The 25,191-nt window shown below is 35.4% G+C and overlaps 1 protein-coding gene and 1 non-coding gene across 9 annotated transcripts in view; both read left to right on the top strand.

The window, feature by feature from the left end:
* The first annotated feature begins 425 nt into the window (after window positions 1–425).
* The window catches only part of ECT2 (epithelial cell transforming 2), a 63,623-nt gene continuing 38,857 nt past the window's right edge, over window positions 426–25,191 (top strand). For 2 of the 8 annotated variants that reach the window (XM_029215263.1, XM_029215270.1), the window contains exons 1-14: window positions 426–511; window positions 4,068–4,219; window positions 4,626–4,705; window positions 4,819–4,911; window positions 6,462–6,644; window positions 8,135–8,224; window positions 9,074–9,181; window positions 10,142–10,215; window positions 10,924–11,054; window positions 11,195–11,310; window positions 11,411–11,473; window positions 12,778–13,000; window positions 17,141–17,277; window positions 22,125–22,244. In XM_029215263.1, coding sequence (XP_029071096.1) covers window positions 4,090–4,219; window positions 4,626–4,705; window positions 4,819–4,911; window positions 6,462–6,644; window positions 8,135–8,224; window positions 9,074–9,181; window positions 10,142–10,215; window positions 10,924–11,054; window positions 11,195–11,310; window positions 11,411–11,473; window positions 12,778–13,000; window positions 17,141–17,277; window positions 22,125–22,244 — 1,548 coding nt within the window. In that variant the 5' untranslated portion in view covers window positions 426–511; window positions 4,068–4,089. Of the gene's footprint in view, window positions 512–3,981; window positions 4,220–4,625; window positions 4,706–4,818; window positions 4,912–6,461; window positions 6,645–8,134; window positions 8,225–9,073; window positions 9,182–10,141; window positions 10,216–10,923; window positions 11,055–11,194; window positions 11,311–11,410; window positions 11,474–12,777; window positions 13,001–17,140; window positions 17,278–22,124; window positions 22,245–25,191 lie in introns of those variants that run through there. The other 6 variants (XM_029215265.1, XM_029215266.1, XM_029215268.1 and 3 more) reach the window with 6 other exon arrangements.
* Window positions 22,872–23,012, top strand: LOC114891373. The gene has a single exon (XR_003792483.1). It is a non-coding gene; the product is annotated as a U4 spliceosomal RNA (small nuclear RNA).

The following is a 25,191-nucleotide window of genomic DNA, read 5'->3' as shown; positions in this document are numbered from 1 at the left end:
CCCTTAACCCAACTTTAAATTCCTAAAGCTCAGGCAGAAAAATCTTACAGCTCACAGGAATCACTGGAGAAAAATTCATCTGCCAAGGCACTGATTACGTTTAAAGGATTTGGTGGCGGGGGAAAAAAAAAAAAGCCGAGGGGACGAAGAATCCACTCAAATTTTCCTTAGGAAACGGGATGTTTACTGAGTAAACAAGCGGTAGTCACAGACACACCTGCTACTCCCACAGAAGCCCAGGAGCCATTACTACCACCTCCTGGTAACATCCGGGCACTTCTCTACAAATTCGGGACGTTCTGACGTCGGAGCCGTTGGGTTTATTTGAAACACACGCACAACCAATCGGTTGGCACCTGCGGGGAGGTGGGCGGGGAGCGGCGGCCAATCACCGCCCCTCTGCGGGTCACTTTTTGAATTGGCTGCGGCCGCCGGCGGCGAGGAATGGCGGTAAAAGTGAGAAGGGTCGGTTCTTGAAAAGGTGGAACTTCCAGGGCGTCTTTTGAAAGTGGTGAGGGCTCTGTGGGTGCGGGTGGCGGAGGTGGGAGAGGGCCGGCGTCCCTGGAGCAGTGGGCCGCTCTGCTTGTGTCCCACGGCCCCGCCCCGGTGACCGCGAATTCCGGAGCTCCCAGCCTTGGCTTCCCGGCTCTGGGAACCACACCGCCGCGTTCCCAACATCGGGGCCGGGATGCGGAGTGGGAGCCCGAGGTCCACCTGGCTGCTGTGCGTCGTCACCGCTCACCTGGTTGAATATTTCTTCCGAAAGAGTTTCTGGGCAAAGTGGGGAGTTGTCGGGAAAGGGGTCTTGGCAAACCGCAGTGGGCTCTGCGGCTCTGGGGGCCGGCAGCTGCGCCCTTTGGGGGCTTATCTCAGATTACTTAGTGGTTTCACCCTTGGATTCTTCTTGGCGTCTTCTCTTTAGTTTTTAGTATTTAAGATAAAACGCCAGCTCGTTCCAGCGCCCCACCCCGCGTACAGACGGGTATGGCTTAATGGTTAAAAGCGCAGCCTCTGGAATCAGACCGGATTTGAACCCTTGTTTTGCCACTAACAACACTCTGACCTGGGGGGAATTAATCTCTCTGCTCTAGGTTTCTTTACCTGTAAGAGGAATATGATAATAGTACCTGCCTCTTAGGATTGTTGCAAAGATTAAATGAATACAAGTAAAAGGTTTAGAACAATGTCTAAAGGTTTAGAATAATGCCGCATATTAAGTGTTAAATAAATATTGTTAGTCACAGTGTTATGTAATGTTAGCAATGTTATTGTAACACCACCAACATACCCAGGAAGGCGTTTAGCTCCTCCACCCTGAAAGATGATTGCCTAAAAAAATAAGTAAAAGAAAACTTGTTTAAATGACACATTTTATCTTTGTGATGAAAAAAGGCATGAGTTGTATTTAGTTAGAAGCTCCTTGAGTATGTTCTCAGATGAGAAGTAATCTGTATGGGTTTATGAACACTGATCCTTTTGTGTTTGTTATAAAAAACTTACAGAATACATAAATGTGAAAAAGTGATTAGTGTATTTCAGTTTGTAATCAGACTGTTGATATGTGATGAGTTTAGCATGCAGCTTTTTTCTAAATTTTAAAACTGTTTTGGCAGTAAATTGATCACATACAGTGTCATCAGTCAATTTTAATTTTTAATCACCTACCTTTTTTTTTTTTTGGCTGCGTGGGATCTTAGTTGTGGCATGCAGGATATTCGTTGCACAGGATCTTCGTTGGGGTTACATGGGATCTTTAGTTGCGGCATGCGAACTCTTAGCTGCAACATATGGGATCTAGTTCCCTGACCAGGGATCGAACCTGGGCCCCCTGCATTGGGAGCGCAGAGTCTTAGCCCCTGGACCACCAGGGAAGTCCCAATCACCTACTAAACAGAGAGGCATAGGTGAAAAATGTAAACTCATGGTGTTTTTGATTTATTAAAGTCTCCCTCCTCCTACATTCCTTAAGGCAGGTTAATTCATCTCTTGGTTTTTCTTTTTTTTTTTTTAAGAAGGATATTAATTAATTTATTTTTGCTGTGTTGGGTCTTCGTTTCTGCGTGAGGGCTTTCTCTAGTTTTGGCAAGCGGGGGCCACTCTTCATCGCGGTGCGCGGGCCTCTCACTCTCGCGGTCTCTCCCCTTGCGGAGCACAGGCTACAGACGCGCAGGCTCAGTAGTTGTGGCTCATGGGCCCAGTCGCTCCGCGGCTCGCGGGATCCTCCCAGACCAGGGCCTGAACCCCGTGTCCCCTGCATTAACAGGCAGACTCTCAACCACTGCGCCACCAGGGAAGCCCCGGTTTTTCTTTTTAACATTCTTTTAAGGGGACTTTAAATGAAAGCCTGTTTAGATAGAGCCTTTCTTTTTCACTGGAAACATTTAAGTGTGAGACTTAACAAAAAAATAAGGGCTGGATAGAATTTATCATTGATTCTAAGTAAAGGCTCTTATTAACAACTATTGGAGCACTCCTTTGGAGAGCCTTAGAATAATGATTGCCGTGGATGTTTGGTAAGGCAATGAGAAATGTCTACATTGTGACTATATATGAGAATGAATAATCGTCACTCATTTAGAGACATCATCTATTCAGTTTTTATCACAATTGGATTTGAGTTGTGCTATTATTTCTTTTCCTGATGTGGAAGCTGAGGCTTAACCTACTAAGTGCAGAGCTGAGACAGGAAGCTGAGTAGCTTGTCTTTGAAGTGTGCACCTAATAATTGCGCTTAGGTCTGTTGTTATTAGTATGTACATATTCACACTATTTGACATCACCATGCCGAAATGCTGCTAATGATACCTGAAACTATTACTTTGCTAAAAATCTGGTGGAAGTTATTTGTATATTTTATTATTCTGAAAAAGTAGGAAAGAGATCAGGCATAGACCTCCACATAAGATTGGGCTTCCTCTTTATATTTGCCCAATATTCTGGAAATTTACTTCAAGATAATAAACTTATGTAAAAACCCCAATTTAAATTGATGAAGATCTATTCAACTTTTTCTTTATTCCCTGCTTGCTTAACTTTTCAACTCTTTAAGTCCTGGAAATTTAAAAACAAAGATTTTCTTTCATAGTCCAGAGTCTTATTGACATGTGTTAATTGTCTCGTGAAATCTTTTAGACATTTGTAAAGTAATATAAAAATACAAGTAAGGGAGCAGTCCAGTTATACATGAGAGGTTTGGAGGAATCTACAGAGGATAAGTCAAGAGTGGTGGGTCAGGGGTTGAAAGACATGATAGGTGGAGAATTGAGCACTATTAAATACAAGTAGGTGTGGAGTAAATTATGATCTTTATTTGGAAAATGCTGGGAAATGCTTTGTGGCTGGAGCATACAGTCGATGTGGACTGGGGGAAATACAGGAGATGAGGCTAAATAGGTAGGCTAGGACTAAAGTGTAAAGTGGATGGTGAATTTGAACTTGATCGGATAGGGAGCAGTGCTCATGGAAGTTCTAAGTAGCGAAATAATATGGTCACATTTGTTTTTAGGAGCATACCCTGAAAACCGTGTGGAAAGTGACCTCTGAAGAAACTGGTGATAAAGTTGTTTGGAACTGTTGTATTTGACCAAGTGGCCACTGTGGCATTGGCCACAGAAAGGGGGGCTGGGTCCCAGAGATGCTTTGGGGCAGGGCGAATGAGGCAGGTGAAAGAGTATGGCTGGATCGTGTTTTTGACTGGGATTATTTGGGGGATGATGGTATTATAAATGAATATAGGAAGAGAAATAGTTTGGTTGAGGGCAAAGGTATGGAGTGGAGAGGTAGCATAGTATTTATGAGTACCTTTGTGAGTACTTTTTGACTGTCAGGTAATATCTGAGTACTTTTGGTACATTGTTATTTTTACTGTATCCCTGTGAGTCAGTTTTTAGTATCTTTATTTTACAGAAGAGCAAACTGAGGCTCAGAGAAGTTGAGTGACTTTGTTTGGTTCAGTATTAAAAAAAAAAAAGGGTAGTGATACTTTTTATAAGTTCTAGGTATAATGCTTGTTTTTGCCCAGTAATTGTTTGTTTCATGTAATTTTATTCAAATTTTGTTTTTTTTAGCCATTGCAGAAGAGTACAAATAATGGCTGAAAATAGTGCATTAACATCCACTACTGGGAGTACAAGCTTGGCAGACTCTTCCATTTTTGATTCTAAAGTTACTGAAACTTCTAAAGAAAACTTATTTATTGGATCTAGTTTATATGTTGAAGGTAAACATGTTATCTGCTTTAAAATATCAAATCACTATTTTAATCCTAAACTTACTGACTAGTAACTTTCTTATGATTTAACTGTAATACTGTTAAGCTAGGCTACAGGTATTCAGTAAAAATTTGTTAACAGAAACTCTTTACACTAGATTTTTTATTATTGTTTGGATAAATGCTTCCCAAATTTGAAGGTGAAAGCATCTTGTTGGATATTGCTTTTCCCGTATGTGAGGGCAGTCTAGCTGCAACATTGTTAGCTAGAATATAGTCAGTTATGACTGGTCAGGAGAAGAGCCACTTCTTCCTTTTTCACTGTATAAATGGATCTTTCCTAAAGTTGCATGTGCTGTTGATTTTGATGTTAGTGAATAAAAATGTTTTACTTAAACATTTTTAATTTTAATAGAAGAAATGCCCCAGATTGAAACAAGAATAATATTGGTTCAAGAAGCTGGAAAACAAGAAGAACTTATAAAAGCCTTAAAGGTATGGGAATTTAGTTTTTAGATTTTTGGGTTTTTTAAAATATTTTTCTTCCATCTGTGTATAAATAAATTTTATAGTTTTCTTAACCTCATACTTAAGTCTCTTTTCCACAGACTATTAAAATAATGGAAGTCCCTGTTATAAAGATAAAAGAAAGTTGTCCTGGAAAATCGGATGAAAAATTAATAAAAAGTATTGTTAATATGGTAGGTCAAGCATTTCATTGCATGTGGCATGCTGCACTTCCTTTGATTGTATTTGTAGAGTCCACTTATGGTGATTGGACCTAAATTAGGCACAAGTTATACTCTGAGCACTCTGAAGCTAGATTACTAGAAACTATTACATTTATTTTAAAATTTGGGTGTTTCTGAAACCCAAAAATATAATGTTTCATAAATAATGAAATCCTTATAAAGTAATTTGGCATTGTTAGATTTAAATGACATTCCATTTATGTATTTATGAAGATGACACTTTAAACTCTTTAGCTTCTTTTTTCTCAATAATTTTATATTTATTCTAAATTCTTGCTTTATTTCCAGAATTACAAATCACAATAATTGACAGTCATCAGGGAGTTTACCTCAGCATGTAATATATCTAACTCTCTATACCAGTTATACTAGATTGTGAGGGCCTCCATGTCAAAATACCACAGACTGGGCAACTTAAACAACAGAAATTTATTTTCTCACTTTCCTGGAGACTAAAAGTCCAAGATCAAGGTGTCAGCAGGTTTGATTTCTCTTGAGGCCTCTCTCCTTGGTTTGTAGATGGCTGCCACCTTCTTCATATATCTTCACACAGCCTTCTGTACATGCACATCTCTGCTCTTTAGTGTGTCCAAATTTCCCCCTCTTATAAGGACACCAATCCACCACTAATCCAATCTGACTAGGATCCACCCTTGTGACTTCATTTAACCTTAATTAACATGTTGAAAGGCCATATCTCCAGATAGTCACATTCTAAGGTATCCCTATAGACTTCAGCATGAGTTTTGGATATACACAATTCAGCCCTACACGTCAGCCTAGCAAATAAGTCCCAAATAATTTACTGACCCATTTGAATTTTCTTTTAAATGGTTCTGTTCTTTAAAAACGGGAGGCATATAGATACCAAAATATCTTCATTCTTTTTCATAGATCTACAGTATAAAGTGTTAAACACTCACTTGCCTTTTTATATCCTGTGTTTGCCATGCTGCAACTGCCTACGTATTTCATATATTTCTCTTACTTCCCTTGTATATACTGAAATCATTAAGTTAACTCCATCCTTTTTGTAGATGTTGCATGTCATAGTATTTTTTCTATTTTTCTGAAAACAGTTTGTGCAGGAAGAACTATATGCGTGGCATCATTTTCTTGATCAGAATAAAGAGCAGTAGTGGATATCTTTATAATGCATCTTACTATAAATACGTGTACTTAAAAAATTCATCATCTTTATTTTGTATGCATACTAGATGCTTTATAATGACTACCAAGTCATGTCAGAAACTTATGCCTTTATAATAATCTTCAAAATTTAAGATCTTAATATGGATGGAGATATGTTTATATAAAAACATAAGTAAAGAAATATGACTGTTCACTAATAAGTATAATGCTTATTGTATGATTTTAAACTTCTACAAATATAAAAATAAAAATGTTGATATTGAATTGATTTTTAGGTCTTATTTAGAGAGACACATGAATTAATTTTATAATATTTTATTTCTAATAACTCCGTGAAAAAAATCAAGGAAATTAAAGTGCCATTTGTGAAGATGGAATCAGTTGAAGAATTTAAAAGTTTGGATTCTCCAGAATTTGAAAATGTATTCATAGTCATGGACTTCCAGGATTCTGTCTTTAATGAGTTATACAAGACTGACTGTAGAGTTATTGGACCACCAGTTGTATTAAACTGTGCACAAAAAGGAGAGGTAAGAAAGAATATATGCTTATTATAACTTCTCAAGGTTAAATTTTTATTAAAGAATTTTTATGCAGAAAAATTTCATTAATTGTTGAGAATGTGAATATTTAGGATAGGAATAGTAGTGGCTACTCTAATATAGTCCTTTAATTCTAAACAATATTATTTACATATATTTAGTCTCAATACCTGCAGTATCTTGGGAAGTAGTAGTTTGCTTAAACTTGAGTTCTAAAGATGTGTACATATACATAAACTTTAATTTTCCTTCACACAGAACTGGTACCACAATTCCATTTTTATCAGTTTCTGCATGATTTAAAATTGGGGAAATTACTTTAGCTATTTATTTATTTATTTATCTATTCATTCATTCATTCATTTATGACTGTGTTGGGTCTTCGTTGCTGCGTGCAGGCTTTCTCTATTTGCGGCGAGAGGGGACTACTCTTCGTTGCGGCGCGCGGGCTTCTCATTGTGGTGGCTCCTCTTGTTGTGGAGCACAGGCTCTAGGCGCGCGGGCTTCAGTAGTTGTGGCACGTAGGCTCAGTAGTTGTGGCTCGCTGGCTCTAGAGCGCAGGCTCAGTAGTTGTGGCCCACGGGCTTAGTTGCTCTGCGGCATGTGGGCTCTTCCCAGACCAGGGCTTGAACCCATGTCCCCTGCATTGGCAGGCAGATTCTTAACCACTGCACCACCAGGGAAGTCCTACTTTAGCTTTTTGTTTTTAAATAGCATTTCAGTGTAAGAGTAGTAGTAGAGTTAATACCTATTCTTTGGTTTTTATTGCTCTGTTTTGGCATTCTTAAGCTTGCCTTAACTTTAAATTGCTTGGGTCTTTGTGCTTCTTTTGTTATAGATACTAGTAATGAGCACATGATAATCTTTAATTCTCTGTTTTGATTCAGAAGTGTTGCTTTCAGAAACCACATAAACTTTTTAAAGGCCACAATTATGGAAAAGAACATTCCTGTATAATAGTGGAAATTAAATATATTTTTTTATCCATTCTCTTTCATGTATAGACAGATAGATAAAACCATTTGTTAAATTATTCATTATCTCCATTTTTTAGCTCAAAAATTGGAATCATATTTGGTTCAAGTGTATGTATTATTAGTATTTATTAGAAACTATTTTTGACCTCTTTTAACTTTAATTTGAAGCATTTACAGTAACGTAGGGAAATCTTTCCTTATAATACTTCATCTGTGTCAAAGTACATTTTGGAAATAAAGGTTTGGGTATGAATATTTATGTTTTATTTGCCAGTAGTAAAGTGTGTCTAGATGATATGTATCAAATATGATATGGGAATCATGGGAAATTTTTATTGTGAAACTGGGTTTTGGCTATTTGTTGCATATTGAAAGGTGGAAGTATATCTTTGGATTGGGAAAGTTAATTGGCAAGAGAGGGAAATACGTTTAGCTTGAGAAAGATGTGTTCTATTTTTACTGTAAAGAAGCTCACAGATTTAAAATTGTTGTATCCTTCAGCCTTTGCCATTTTCATGTCGCCCACTCTATTGTACAAGCATGATGAATCTAGTACTATGTTTTACTGGATTCAGGAAGAAAGAAGAACTAGTAAGTATTTTAAAACATTCTATTCAAAGAATATTTTTTCTAGCAAAATAAATTTAAATTAGCTTTTTTTTGGTAGTTATATCATGGTTTTATTTTTAAAATATTGAAGGAGAAATTACTATGAATATACTAGGTCTTAAACTTTATGAAGAAATACTCTGAAGAGCCTTGTAAAGAAACAGATATTTCATTTAGGATAGCTGGTATGTGAATTAGAAAAATTTCATGACTATATAATCTGTTTAAACTGTCTTTTTGTTAAGTATCACATCAGCCACATTATTTGAAGTTTTTGTTTACGCATTGTGATTTTTTGTTATGCAGGTCCAGCCTTAAAGCATTCTCATTGCTCTAGAGAATTCATAGAAACTTCTTTCTTTGATCCATAAAATTTTTTATGTTGGAGCTAATGGGGTATTACTCTAATTTTGTGGGAAGAATCTTGGTGTGATGGCAACCTGGTTTTAAAAAAATAATGTACTGGGACACACAGTTTTTCCAGGCATGAGCCCGATATGTCCCCCTTTGCTTGGCAAAGCAATAATGCTATTCTTTTCTACTTCACCCCCCTCCAAAAAGTAATATATTTACTTTCTTACTTGTGTGAAAGCCAGTTGTTAATTAACTTAGTTTTGTGTGATCATCTTTACTAGCCTATCTCTGTATAATTTTGCCTGTGCCAATAAGGCAAATGAACCTTTAATTTTTTGACATAAAATTTATCTTTATAAAATTCACATATGTACCTTATAAATAGAAAGTATTCAGTAAATGCTAAATGAATTATAAACATAGTTTAAAATTTTGTTCAAATTAATGATAAAGTCAATGTTTACATTTTCTTTTGAGGTCAGATTGGTGACATTGGTTCATCACATGGGTGGAGTTATTCGAAAAGACTTTAATTCAAAAGTTACACATTTGGTGGCAAATTGTACACAAGGAGAAAAATTCAGGGTATGTAAACTTCGGTATTTTTGTATATTTCAATATAGCACTGTTTGAGGATGGATTTAACAGTAGTGCTCTTATCCTGTCTATTTCCCCCATAATTTATTGAGGATCAGAAATTCAATTTTTGCTATATGAACATTTAGTAAAAATTTTAAATCATAGGAGTGTGGCCCCTGAGGTTTGAAGGAGGCAGTGGAACTTGAGTTAGGTCTTAAAAGATGATGGGGATTGTGGAGGTTGGTAGATGGATAACAGTTTAGGCAGATGAATAATATTAGCAAAAATTACTATGAGCAGTGGTGAATAAGGAAGTCAGAAGGTCATGAGGGCAGATATTTCTCTCTTATCTAAGAGAAGAACTTTGTTCTTATAAAATGGTTCCAAGATTTAACTTGTGAAAATTATAAAAGAATGGGAGAAAATACTTTCATTGGGATTAAAGTCTTAGTTTAAGATTGCACCTGAATATGTTAAGAAGAGTTTATCACTTTGTTCCCACCCTCCATCAGTGTATTTATGTAGCAAATGGTAATTTTAGGGTATTGTTGAATTCCTGGGAGGTATATTTACAATTCATATCTAAGGTTTTAGTGGCTTAATCAGAAATTTTCTCTTACTCTTACTGCTGTCTTGGGGGTTAGTACTTCCAAGGAGGTAAACACAAAGAGAAATAGAAATGTAATAAAGATGAACTTAATTAACTTCACAGATGTATTTATTTAAAATACAGTGAAACAGTTTGGACATCATGGAACTTGTTTCAAAGTTATTTTAACCTAAATTGTATGATGGAAAGATAGTTTTTTCTGTTAATTTTTCTTTATATTTTGTTACAAAGCAGATGAACAATGATCTAAGACTGTGCAAAATGTATGTATATAATTGCTTATAACTTGCATGAATGCAGTTATTTAAGATAAAAATTCACCATATAATTAATGATAAACATGTTTATGTTTTTAGATAGCTGTGAGCCTGGGTACTCCAATTATGAAACCAGAATGGATATATAAAGCTTGGGAAAGGCGGAATGAACAGTAAGTGTTTAGAAATTCAGTAGTTAATTATGTGAATCAGTCACGTTGTGTCATGAAGATAAACCCACATGCCCAAAATTCATAGATTAGTATATAAAAAATTAATTCAGTCTTTGTGAAGCTTAGGGAATAAAGTCTAGGAGGAGCAAAGTTTTGTTTATAAAAAATTGAAAATGGCAAGACATCTATGATATCTTTGAACTTCACTTTGTGAAATAATTTAATAACCATTAAGAACATTCTAAAATTATCAGGTAATAGCTTAATGCATCTGGATGTTTGGGTTGTGCCGTATTTTTTCTTATTTTCTGTTTGTCTGGTTACATTTTAAGTGGTGATTGCATTTCGTAACCTTGTTAAGCTTTACAATCACATAATTCCTTGCTATTGTACTTCATTATTACTTAAGATTTTATGAAACTATAGAACTGGAATGCATATAAAATTTCATGTACAGAGCAGAGATTTGCATCTTGTAAAGATTACCCGTGATTAAACTTTGTGAGATGTTACTTCTGGGATGACTGAGGACACGTCAATTTTTTTTTTAACTGAGGTTTTTATGAACATTTCAGGACCAAATGTAAAATATTTTCAGTAAACAGGTTATGCTAAAACCTTGAGAATTACCGTAGATTTATAAATTAATCTGCCTAACTTATTGAATTTCAGTTAAGCTGGTTTTAGAAGAGTGTGTTTTGTTTTTAGGGATTTCTGTGCATCATTTGATGAATTTAGAAATGAATTTAAAGTTCCTCCATTTCAAGATTGCATTTTAAGTTTCCTGGGATTTTCAGATGAAGAGAAAACCAATATGGAAGAAATGACTGAAATGCAAGGTAGAATTTAGCATAATTTAGAAGTTATATGTATTTTATTCCTTACTCCTGCTGATCAGGAGATGAATATGCCTCTTTAAAAATTTGGGCCTGGGGCTAAATAGTTGGGCTTATGTATGCTTGTATGCTTTCCTCTTTAGGAGGAAACTATTTACCTGTTGGAGATGAAAGATGCACTCACCTTATAGTTGAAGAAAATATAGTAAAAGAACTTCCATTTGAACCTTCAAAGAAACTTTATGTTGTCAAGCAAGAGGCAAGTAATTCTAGAATGAGATTGGTTTTTAAAAAACATTGGTAATATTGATAGCTTACCTGATGAGATAAATTCTTAATTAAAATGTTCTTTCCCCTAGTGGTTCTGGGGAAGCATTCAGATGGATGCCCGAGCTGGAGAAACTATGTATTTATATGAAAAGGTATGCTTTTTGTCCCTTTTGTCATTTATTCTGTGAATTTGATTGTATAAAGATGACACCTTTTTATCCCAAAAGAGCGTAGTATAATTAGCACACAGGTCATCTTTTTTGTCATATTTAGGGGTTTCAGAATAATTAAACAGTTGGATATTGAGTAATAGTCTATGTAGATTTTCATTCTGTGCAAATTCTTGGTAATACCATCATGAACAGTAACATCCCTATCTTCAAAAACTTAGAACCTTATAGGAAAGAGAGACGTGCAGAAATTTGCTATAATTGAGTAATGTATGTATTCTAACTAGCTTCACTCTGAGAGACTCAGGCGCGATTGAAAGAGCAAATAAATATGAGCCAGCTTCCTAGGCTAACCTGGTTAGGACATTCATGTTAGATAGCAGGTGGGAGAGGGAATGAAAACTTGAAAGTACATTAAAATAGCAAGTAGTTTAGTATGGCTTTGGAAAAGAGTGTGGGAAGGAAGGCCAACAGGTACAGCTGACTAGATAGGCAGAATCAAGTTTTTAATATGTTAAAGGGTTTGGATTTGTCCTGTAAGTATTGGAACCACTGAAGAATATTAAGGGGAGAGATGGCATTTTAAAAATGACTGTAGTAGAAGGAATATAGGCAAGGAAAAATCCAGCCTTGATGCTGGATCTTGGTGAAAAGTAGTATCATTCACCAAAATGTGACATAAAGGTATAGAAGCAGGCTTTAAGGAAAATTTACTTCAGTTCGAGATTTAATAATTTTGAATGGAATATTTGAAAGCGAAGGTGTGGATTTATTGTGTTTCTATAAAATCTAAATATGTACTCTGTTGTGTTCTCTTTGGACTCTTTTATTCTCAATGTAAGGTTCCTGACATAAAGTTTAAAAAATATGCCTTAGATTTCAGAAGAGAACTCCTAAAATCAAGTGGTATTCGACAAATATTGGAGAGCACTATGTCCAAGCATTGTGCTAAATGCCAGAGATATGGTGAATGAAATATGAATGGTCTTTGTCTTCCTGGAGTTTATGGCCTAATGGGGAGTAGACAATAAAGAAGCTTACAGATGAATATGTAATAGTAATAGTGCTATGGAGAAAAAGCATTAGGTGTTAAGGGTTAGATAATTACAATGCTCCTTTGATTATTATGTTTCATGAAGCTTCTGAATTACATGGAAGAGTATATAGATGTACAGTTCTTGTGCAAAATCCCGATTTTGTCAGACTCGTAAATATATTTTTCTTTTGTTCCTGTCTCAGTAAAGAACCACTGAAGTAAAATTGAGCTTTTGTGCTTTTGATTGCAGGCTAATACACCTGAGCTCAAGAAATCAGTATCACTGCTTTCTCTAAATACCCCAAACAGCAATCGCAAAAGACGTCGTTTAAAAGAGACACTTGCTCAGCTTTCAAGAGAGACAGACATGTCACCTTTCCCTCCCCGTAAGCGCCCGTCAGCTGAACATTCCCTTTCTATAGGGTCACTCCTAGATATCTCCAACACACCAGAATCTAGCATTAACTACGGAGGTAATTCACATTTTAAAAAATTGATGTTTAAATTTAGTGGAATAGAATAATTATTAGAATATAGATAGATAAATCCCTACTACAGTGAATATGAAAGGCTCTTTGTTTTACATTAATTAATTAATTTATTTTTGGCTGCATTGGGTCTTCGTTGCTGCACGCGGGCTTTCTTTAGTTGCGGCGAGCGGGGGCTACTCTTCGTTTCGGTGTGCGGGCTTCTCCTTGCGGTGGCTTCTCTTGTTGCGGAGCACAGGCTCTAGGCACGCAGGCTTCAGTACTTGTGGCACGTGGGCTCAGTAGTTGTGGCTCTCGGGCTGTAGAGCGCAGGGTCAGTAGTTGTGGCACACAGGCTTAGTTGCTCCGCGGCATGTGGGATCTTCCTGGACCAGGGCTCGAACCTGTCTCCCCTGCATTGGCAGGCGGATTCTTAACCACTGAGCCACCAGGGAAGTCCCAGAAAGGCTCTGTTTTTAATGACCTTTGTTCTGTCTGAGGAGAAAAGGCACATGAAAATGCTTACATTTAATAGTTGCTTGCTATATACTAATTGTTTATGTGTTTTGTATATTTATAAGATAGGTTTTATTGTCCCTGTTTTACAGATGACTAGATTGAGGTTAGAGAAGTAAAACTTGTCTGGGGTCACACAGCTAGAAAGTGATAGAACTGTTCAAAGAGCAGGTTCTTAATACACAGGAATCATAGAAGATGTCACATAGATTATAGAGAAAATAGGTACAGAGGAAGGTGAATTTACTTTGTTCTCAGCTGATACAGGAAGCCACCTATAATTAGCTCTTCTCTCTTGATCTTCAGTTTTTCCCCTCTGTTTTTTTTAGTCTGCACACAAATTTGTTGTGTTTTCTAATTTATGAAACAATCAAAACCTTCCCTGGACTCTGTAATACTTTCCACTTACTGTCCCATTTCCCTCTTCCCTTTCATATAGGTACTCTTGAAGGAATCACCTTGATCCATTGTCTCATTTCCTTGCTTTTCATTTTCCTTTCAGTTCATTCCAGTTGAGTTTCACTCATTCCAGTCGCTCTTGCTGGGGGTGCTGACAGTGTTTGTGTAATCAGCAGTATTCAACACACGAGCAGCTGCTCCTTCCTGGACACATTTTTTAATTTTGGCTTTTGCATATCACTTGTTTCACATTCTCCTTGACCTAACTTCTCTCTCTAACTCTAAATGTGGAATATTATTCCCGAGTCGTTTCTTCTCCATTGAATTCTTCCTAAATTATCTCATTTAATTCCATGGCTTTTCTATGTGCTGTTGACTCCCAAATTTGAGGTTTTCCCTGTCCAACAATATACTTGACACCTCCTTGTTCATGTCTAATACACATCCTAAACTTAACATCATCAAATTAGAACTCTTGATTCTCTCTGCCACTCCAACTCTGTTCCTTTGTTACGCTTCCTTTATCAACCTTTTCTGTAAAAATGGTCTCTCTTAGACAATTGCAGTGGTCCCCAAGGTGGTCTCCCTGTACTCATTTTTGCCTTTCTACATGCAGACTAACCAGTCTCTAAAAACGTATAAATTAGTTCATGCCGCTCCTCTGCATGAAGTCATTCAATGGCTTTGTATTACCGTAGCTTTCAGGTTCCTATGTAATCTTTCTTCACCTACTTCTAACCTCATGTGCTTTTGTCCTCCACTAATCCTCTCTGGGTGTCAGTCATAATATCTTCATTATTCTTCAGATTTTTCTACTACAACCATACCTCAGGAACTTTATATTTGCTCTCCCTGTCTTAAATCTTATCGGGGTTCTCTTTAAAGTTAAGTCTCTGTCCCACTACTCCTTCCTACCAACCCATTACCTGGTTGTTGCCTTCAGTAGTAGTTATCACTGTTAGAATTGTTTGTTTACTGCTTTATTTTACTTGCTTCACCAGAATGTAAGCTGGAAGAGAACAAGAACCTTGTCTAGCTTCTCTGCTTTATTCCCAGTGCCTAGTATAGAGTAGGTACTCACTAAATATTCATGGAAGGAATTGAAAGTCAATTTAAGGTAGGCCCAGAAAACTGAGGTGGATTTGAGATTATAAGAGGAGCAAGAATACAGGTAACAGCCTACAAAATGAGTTTTTAGGGAAAAGTGAATAGGTCAGTTTGATTGGAGGATGGAGGAGTCAGAGTCAAATTAGAAAGGTTAATTGGGGCCTAATATTAGAGAACTTTGAGATCAGACTGGCATGTCTGATCTGTATATTGTCATCAGCAAGGAACTTTAGAAACTTGAGCAGCAGAGTGATTCATTGAGTAAGTAATTTGTAGTGGATTATTCTGAAGCATGATTAGAAGTAAAGCAGTTTAGAGATAGCCTGACCATGAAGTAACCTCTAGAGACTTGGGCCACAAGGTAATAAGGCCCTAAACCAGAGTTGATGATGTTTGGAAAGAAAAGTAAGAAGCACTGGGGAAATATTGATAGAATGGAGTGATGGGGAGGAAGAGGAGAAGATGGCAAAGTATTAAATGGAAGAAATTCTTCCTTAGCAAAAATAGAAAGTTTATATTTTGGAGGAAAGAGTGTAGTTTGAGAGAAAATCCAGGTTAAATTGAGGTAGAAATGTCCAGTAGGCATTTGGAAGAGCTGAACCAGGTGCTTGGGCGGGGGATTATGATTAGATATGTAGATCTAAGAATTTACTGGTTCTGTGATCATGGTGGACCTAATGGGCATGAGATGGTAAGAGATGAACATAAAGGACTGAAGCTTGAATATGAAGTTGAGGGGACAGAAGAAAATGAACCACTAAAGAAAACAGACATGACAACTGTTATATATTAGGTATTCTGAATAATAGAATACCCAGTTTGTAGATCACTGCTTAGACACAATAATTAAATTAGATCAGTGTATGTCAGTTTTTTTCCCCCTAAAGTATACCGTAATGGCAGAGGCTCCTGGGTCTGGTGAGTGTAGCCCAAAATAATACATGGCAAGTGGGAAATTCTTTGAAGTCTGTTTTTTTGTTTTTTTTTAAACATTCAGAACTCCACAGTATGCATGATTGTTTAAATTAATGCTTAAGATTATTTATCATTGAGTAAATTTGATATGCTGGGACTAAATATTGTCTTCTTTCATGTCATTCTATTATGCGTTATACATTCCTTTTCCTATTGAGAAACTTGCTATTAGGAGATTCTGTATATAATGTTTAAGTATTCTAACCGTATTGATAGTAAGAAAATGTATCTTAAGCTTTCATGAAATTTCATTAAAATTTTTTTCTTGAGATACATATAAAATATACTAATGCATCCTCCCTCCAATTTGGGTTAGACTGAATATCTTATGTTAAGATACTTTAACAGAGAATTTAGTTAATGTTGTTGGGTTTTTTTTTTTGTTTTTTTTTTTAAGGGAGTCTTTCTCCATATATATATATGAAAAGTTTTCCATTATTTTGACTGTGTAATCGTAACAACCTTTTCCTTCTTTTTTAACTTAAATATCTTTATATATTGCTGTAAAGATTCCTGTACTCTCAGATTTCCTAAATGGAAATATTCTGCCATATTTGCTTTAGTATACATTCATTCATTCTCTCTCTCTCTCTTTTTTTACATACACGTGTATTTTTTATATCTGTGCTGTTCGGAGAGTAAGTTGGAGATATGATGTGCCTCTACCTCTAAATACTTAATTGTGTATTTCCCAAAATACAGGAACATTTCTTACATAAGTACAGTATAAGTATTATAATTAGGAAATTAACATTTAATACTATGATCTATTCTATAGACCTTCAAATTTTACCAGTTATTTCACTAATGTTCTAATGTGCTTTTAAGCAAAAGAAAAAAGTTTTTTCTGGCTTAGGATCCAATCCATGATCACAGGTTGTTGTGTTATCTTTCTCTAGTCTCTTCTTATCTGGAACAGTTCTTTTTTTTAATCAATCTTTGTTTTTAATGACCTCGATATTTTTGAAGAGTACATGACCATTATTTTTTTCTGGCCTTATTCTAGGAGGAAATTCTACTTTAATGAAAATGTGTATGGTGGTATATTTATAAGAGTAGATATCTTTCCCTTTTTTTCTATTAAATTTGTAGTGTTTGATACTTACATCTGACTTCCATTTTAAATCTTTCCTCCTTTTTACCTTTTAGAAACACCAAAGTCTTGTACTAAGTCATCTAAAAATTCTACTCCAGTTCCTTCAAAGCAGTCAGCCAGGTGGCAAGTTGCAAGAGAGCTCTATCAGACTGAAAGTAATTACGTAAATATATTGGCCACAATTATTCAGGTAAGAGTTTGGAAAAATGTTCTCTGTTCCAGTGTTTATAAGTAAAAAAATCTAAGTGGTATTATTTTTTATAAGAAAATTATATAAGCATAGAATTTGAACAGATATTAAAAATGAAAATGTATGACAAAAACTGCTCTTAGGGAAATGGCATAACTGTAAGAGTAGCGTTTTATTCATGCAGAAATAGCATCTTTTTTTAATAGTGACTTTAAAGAGAGAAGGATCCTCAATAGACAATCTTAGAGGGGACTGAGTTTAATTCAGAATTTAGCAGCTTCCATGTCAAGATACTGCATTTATATTTGGAAGCGGTAGCTTTTTCTGATAATGTGTATTCTAGAGTCACTGCTTTATTTAGTACTGTATATATATGGAAAAGCAATTAGCAATGAAGCATAACAATATGGTTGTCAGTCATTTTTTTTAGTAATCCTTCACTGTGTCGAGTTTTCTTAAATTACGCAGTAGTCAAATGTTGACTCATTGCTTACTAATATTAAATGTACTGTGAAGTTATTTCTGAAGAAAAACAATTTTAATGAATCCTTGTAGGTTGAGATTGAAGAAGATATTAAGGAATAAATCAAAATTCAAGGTTCTGAAAGTCACAGTAATAGGACATTATTTTGGAATCTGTAGAAAGAAGGAATAACTTTGTGGTAATGAAGGAAATAATTTGTCAGGAAAATAAGGTTGATACCACCAAGCTTGACTTTGAATAGAAAAATAATAGGGAGTTTCTGATTTGGGTTTAATTTTTAACTGATCTCTATTTGAAATCTTAATATATCTCATTAAGGTCCAATATAATGGCCTTTAGTTGCTTGTACCATTGATAAAATGCATGAATAAGAAATGAAAAGACTTCTTTCTTGGTATTCACAGAGAGATTATTCTTCACAGTTAATTTGTTTAGCAGTAGTCAGGGTTTTATGAGGCCCTCTGCTATATTAAACTTCACTTGTTTTAAGTCAGCTCTGCTCTTCTTCCTCAAGGGAAATCATCCTAGATGAGTTTCTTGTTGAAGTTTTTATAGTCAGCCAAAATGTGGTTGAGTAGCAGAAAATCCCCTTGGCATATACTGTTCATGTACTTTGGTAGCATTTATTACGTAGAAATGTAAATCCTTTCAGGCTGTGGTAAAGGCACTGGAGTTTCAGAATTTTAATTTGCATATCAATTAAATTCACTAAAACTTCTTTTTCAAAAGCACTTGTAATTATTACACTGTAGACAGACTTTCATACCACTGTGCTTAGTATAAACTCACCTAAGTTTATTTAAAAGATTGTGGTCTAAATTCATGATAGTGTTCTTTTTAAGCTTTTTTTTTTTAGGACTAATGTGTCTTTTTTTTTTTTTGTAGTTTGGATTTGGAATAGCTTAATTTTAGCTTAGCTCCCAAATTAAGTGACTATCGAGAAGCTTGATGTATTCCAAATAATACTTAGGTACCTATTAATATAAAGTTTTGTGACAAGTGTTAAAGAGGGTTCCTGTTTTAAAGGAACTTAGACTGGAAGAGGAGTTAAAACATACACACCTATTATAATACCAAGTGGAAGGTTATGAACTTCATGAGGGAGGTTTAGTTAAGGCATTTGGAGATTGTATGGTGAGAATTTTGCTCCTCTTCCAGCTTAGGGAAGGTTTGGTCTGGAATTTTCAATGGTTGAACACTGGAAGAAGTATCATAAAGAAGATACAAATTGAAGTGAGTTTTAAAGCATAATTATGATTGGTGCATGCAAAGAGTATGGTAGGAAGTGTATTTGAGATTATTCCAACAGTACAAACTGAAGATACGTATCATTCAAAGTATTACAGAGTAGTCTAGGGGGATTAGAGTTGAGGGTGGGTTAAGTGGACTGGGATAGGGGTTGGAGTATGGATACAGTGAGAGTTAAGACTGCTTATGCCAGACTGGAGACAGCCTTTGTACAGTGTGTCACGTGTAATTATAGAAGAATTTTTGATGGGAGGGGGGATGATATCACTTGACTTGTATTTTAGAAGGGAACTTGGTTCACTTTGAAGGAGGTATTGAAGAAGGGGAAATTGTGGAGGCAAGGAGATCTACTCGGAGGTTATTTTGGCAGTCTTGGTTAGAGATTTTGAGAACCTGAACTTCTTAGGATAGTATCAGTGAGAATGAAAAGAGGATAGATTTGAGAAATATTGGAAAGGTAGAATCAATAGTTTTTTGGCTAACTAATTTTATATGAGGGATTAAAACAAACACAGTAGAACTGTTTTAAGGTATTGTGTCTTAAGAATACTGAGAAGTTTTAATGAATCTTGAAGTATTTTGGTGTCTTAACATTTTTGTTTAGGAATTTTAATTAAATGTTGACTAGATAAAGGAATGCTTATAAATGGTTACAGATATCTTTGCATCCTCTATTGTGTTTTTTCCCAATTCCATTTCTTTCCCCTCTCTCAGCGATAACTGTAATCTGGAATTTTGTGCTTATCATTTTCCTTATAGATCTATCACATATGTGTAGAACATCAAATGTAACAGTATATATTTTTTAGTGAATTGCTTTTTTCACTTGATAGAAATGTTTTTGAAACACATCTGTGTCACTGCATGTAGTAGTAATTCATTTTCCTGTATGAATATTTCAACTTTAACTTTTATTTTTAATAGACATTGAGATTTGTTTTAGTGTTTCATTGCTGACATTGAAATTTGTTTTAGTGTTTCGTTGCTGTTTGTTTTTACTATTACTAGTAGTGCTGCTGTGAATATTCTTATTCATGGCTCCTTGAGAACATATTCTGGGCAAAAACCTGGAATTTCTGGATCATTGGTTAAACTGGAAGTTTAACTTCCAGTTAAACAACTGGAAGTTGTTAGTATGTTGGAAACCAGGTTTTGTGTTGGTCTCCTGTTCCCACTGAGGCTTTTATAGGTGAAGCTTAACTTTCATCAGTTTAGGCAAATGTCTTTGGGGCAAAAGGTGATTTAGTACTCAGCTTTCTACTTTCACTTAGATTTTGGCCTCTGAAGGTACCTCACTTTCTTGTCAGCTTATTGCTGTATTTAGAAAGAGGTTTTTCTTCAGTATTTTGTTTTCAGCAGGTAGCTTTCACCATACTTACAGAAATGGAAAGCCTGAATATATATATATATATATATATACACACACACATATTTTTTTTAAAGGGGGATAAACTGTTGTAGAATTGTAGTCGTTCTTAAAAATAGGAACAATTCATAATCTTAATGAAGTTTCTTACTATTTAGAATGTACTTTCTTCCCCCCTTCCTTCAATCCCCTCCTGCCCTTTGTGCTGTTGTCATTCATTTTACTTCCACATATGTTAAGAACACAATAATACATTATTATTTTTACTTTGAATAGTCAATGAACATTTTAAAATTTAAGTCAAATTTTATTAATTATATAGTAAAATTGACTCTTTCTTTGATGTACATTTCCATGAATTTTAACACGTGAAAATTTGTTTAACCACCACTACAATCAGGATACAGAATATTTCCATCCCCCAAAAAACTCCTGGTACTATTCCTTTATGTCACACCCTTTTCTCCTTCCACCTCCTGGTAACCACTGATCTATTCCCCATTTTTATAATTCTGTGTTTTTTTTTTTGTTTGTTTGTTTTTTTAATTCTGTGGTTTTTGAAAATGTCATAAAATGGAATCATATAATACAGTAGCCCCCAACCTTTTTGGCACCAGGGGCCGGTTTTCTGGAAGACAATTATTCCACGTATGGTGGAGGTGCGGGGGATGGTTTCGGGATGATTCAAGGGCATTACATTATTGTGCACTTTATTTCTATTATTATTATATTGTAATATATAATGAAAAATTATACAACTCACCATAATGCAGAATTAGTGGGAGCCCTGAGCTTGTTTTTTTTTTTTTTCCTGAGCTTGTTTTCACTTGCCACTTCTGACAGGGTTTTGATATGAGTCTGCAAGCAATTGATTTATTATGGTCTCTGTGCAGTCACACCTCTCTGCTAATGATGATCTATATTTGCAGCCACTCCCCTGTGCTAGCATCACTGCCTCAGCTCCACCTTAGATCAACATGGTTATAAACAGGTCTTCTAGCTTCACATCCAGTCTTTTCCTCCTAAACCAAGTTTTTTTGCTATCATTTAAAAACATTTAGTACTTACATTAAGTGTATGACTGCTTATTGCTTTGTTCCTTACTTACTTGAATAAAAAAGTAGAAATTACTGTGAATCCTACTAACAATTTTAATGATTTATAGAACTGTGATAAACTTTTATTAGATTCTAATGTAACATTTTATTTTATTTTTAAAAATTTATTTATTTATTTATTTTTGGCTGTGTTGGGTCTTCGTTTCTGTGCGAGGGCTTTCTCTAGTTGCGGCAAGCAGGGGCCACTCTTCATCGCGGTGCGCGGGCCTCTCACTATCGCGGTCTCTCTTGTTGCGGAGCACAGGCTCCAGACACTCAGAGGCTCAGTAGTTGTGGCTCACTGGCCTAGTTGCTCCGTGGCATGTGGGATCTTCCCAGAGCAGGGTTCGAACCCGTGTCCCCTGCATTGGCAGGCAGATTCTCAACCACTGCGCCACCAGGGAAGCCCTAATGTAACATTTTATTACAAGATTGTATATACACACAGAAATGAATAAATAAATAGGATTAAACAGACTAGAAAATGTTATGAGAAAAGGTCTCAAATTTAGGGAGAAGTATTTTTTTTTCAACTTTTTTTTCTTTTCCATTAACATCATAGCTCTCCTTTATCACTGTCTGTATGTTAGATTTTTAATTTTTTTTTCTTTTTCCACAGTCGACCTAAACTAATCTTTTTTTTACCTTTTAGCTATTTCAAGTGCCTTTGGAAGAGGAAGGACAACGAGGTGGGCCTATCCTTGCACCAGAAGAGATTAAGACTATTTTTGGTAGTATTCCAGATATCTTTGATGTGCACACTAAGATAAAGGTAAATTTGTATGTGTTAGTGTGGTAGTAATTCTTTTTTCATTGTGTATATTTAGTACGATTTTTCAGGTGCTTCTGACTAGCTAAATAAGTTTTGTATTTAAAATTGCTTAATCCCTCATTTATTCCTTTGAATCATTTGTCCCTTTGCTCCAGTGCCTTATTAATATTTGCTGTTTGCCTGTGTTTTGATTTTGATTAATTTGAAAATAAGGAATTTAGACCTTATGAAGTCTTTTCTATAGAGACATGTGTTTGCTAGTACTATTTTTCTTATTTTCCTGCTGTTGTTCATCTTAAGTTGTATGTTTTTGTTTTGCTTTGGTTTATTTGAAAAACTGTGAAGTTGGAAGGGACTCGAGATCATTTCTTTCATTTCTCTCTATCTGTATGGTCAGATAAATGCCCAAACCGTGTAAGACAATGCTATCCTCTTTTTAATGATTTTCCCTTGATGAAGGGTCCATGAATTCCAGGTATCAATCTCTCATAGTAAAGTAATTTTGGGGCAGGTTTAGCTGAACCCTTAAAAGTAGTTTAGCATTATTTCCTCTTAGTTTACCTATGTGATGCCTGAGCAAAATTTATCAGTTTTCCTCTCAAAACAACCCATATTAATGTCTCTTCCAGCTTTGTGCAGTGGCAGTATCATACCCAATGAGGTTTATCTGAGGCGTGCTATTATTGCTAATTGAAAACTTTTCCCTAAATGTTTATTCTATATTACAATAAAAAGATCAATCTGAATTACAGAATGTTTTCAAACAAATACATTAACTTACTTTTGATTTTACTGCACGTTGTGGACAAAAATATAAAAGACTTATAAGTTAATAAAAATGCAATTTATCAAATGCTTGTATTGTATATTTTATCAATATTCTTGACCATATTTCACTTATTTCTAGATTTACAAGTAATTTTGAAGGAGAGTCTGTCTTTTCTTAAAAAGCTATAGAATCGGGCTTCCCTGGTGGCGCAGTGGTTGAGAGTCCGCCTGCCAATGCAGGGTACACGGGTTTGTGCCCTGGTCCGGGAGGATCCCACATGCCGCGGAGCAGCTGGGCCCGTGAGCCATGGCCACTGAGCCTGCACGTCCGGAGCCTGTGCTCCGCAACGGGAGAGGCCACAGCAGTGAGAGGCCCGCGTACCGCAAAAAAAAACAAAACTATAGAATCTCAGGCTAGTTTCTCCTTATTTCCAGTTAGGATTCTGAATATTTGAAGAGGAAAATTTTCTTGGAATGGTTTTTTTTTTTTTTTTTTTTTTTTCCCATAAGAAACACTGAGAGGCATAAAGGTAGAGTGGAAAGGCAAGCAGGTTTTCATCTTGGTGTTTTACTACTAATTTGTGGATCACTTTGTGTTAGTCATTTAGCCAGTCTGGGTGTGCAAGTTCCCATTCAATATAAAATGTTACATACTTTTATGTGTATAGGATCATAATCTCAATTCAGAAAATCATGTTCTCTGATTGACTGGATCTTTTTTAAAAAAAAATTTCTTTTTTACTAGATGAAAGAGTCTTTAAATTCTGTAGTGCTTTACAGTTTTCAAAAGTTTCATATACATAATTTCATCTAATCCCATAATAACCCTCTTTTTCCACACTACCCTTAAATTGCCCTCCTCGCTTCCATCTTCCCACCAGTAACCACTAGTTTGTTCTCTATATCTGTGAGTCTGCTTTTTTGTTTCATTCACTAGTGAGTCACTGGAGCTTTGAAAACGATGGTCACCCTTTAGTTTTCTATTGTGTAACATAATTTTTTAAGCTTTTATAAACTTGGATTACCAGTATTTCAACTAGTAGTTGTTTTTTAGCTGATTTCAGGTTTGTCATACGTTTAAAATTTTAAAGCCTATGTTATTTTCTACAGTGACGGCAATGTGTGCTGTCAAACATTTATTTGTAAAATAAAGGAGAAAAGGAGAAAGGAGTAGAAAAAACCTATAATCCCATAACCCAAATACTCCTAAAATTTTGTTGTATTTTCTTTCTGTTTTTTTATGCATAACATTTTTTTCTTCTTTTGAATGTAGCCCACCATTTATCAAGTATTGTCACATCTATTGAACATTACCAAGAAGTTGATATTATAATTGTCCACATTTTACAGATGTGAAACTGCTACATACAGAGATTAAATAATTTTTCTAAAGTCAGTCATATAATAAATGCTGGACACTGAATTTGAACCCTTTTTTGTCTCAGTCTGTTCTCCTAAACCCTAATGTTGTCTTGTCCCCCCTTCTAATGAGGTAAAATTGACATATAGCATTGTATTAGTTTTAGGTGTACAACATAATGGATTGATATATGTATTGCAAAATGGTCAGCACAATAAGTTTAGTTAACATCTGCCACCACACATAGTTGTTTTTTTTTTCTTTGTGATGAGAACTTTTAAGATCTACTCCCTTAGCAACTTTCAGATATACAAAACAGTATTGTTAACTATAGTCACCATGCTCTACATTATAGCCTAAGGACTTATTTTTCTTATAACTGGAAGTTTGCACCTTTTGACCACCTTTACGCATTTCACCCACTCCTCCCCCTGCCTCTGGCAGCTACCAATCTGTTCTCTGTATCTATGAGTTTTTTTTTTTTAAAGATTCCACATGTAAGTGAGATCATATAGTATTTGTTTTCTCTGACTTATCTCACGTAGCATAATGCCCTCAAGGTCCATCCATGTTGTCACAGATTGCAGGATAACCTTTTCATGGCTGAATAATATTTCATTGTATATACCACATTTTCTTTATCCATTAATTCATTTATGGACACTTAGTTTCTTTCCATGTCCTGACTGTTACTAATGCTGTATTGCTTCTTGATTATCATGCTGTAGATTTATTCTTTTAATATGTAAATAAATAAACCGTGTAAATGTGGCTTAAGTTTGTACAGTTTTTCATATCATCTTATTGGTATGGTATTCC

Source organism: Monodon monoceros, unplaced genomic scaffold, assembly GCF_005190385.1.
Source record: "Monodon monoceros isolate NGI ecotype Baffin Bay Population unplaced genomic scaffold, NGI_Narwhal_1 Super_Scaffold_11, whole genome shotgun sequence".
NCBI classification, from domain to species: domain Eukaryota; kingdom Metazoa; phylum Chordata; class Mammalia; order Artiodactyla; family Monodontidae; genus Monodon; species Monodon monoceros.
Note: the sequence above shows the minus strand (reverse complement) of the source record. Positions and strands in the feature narration are given on the sequence as shown.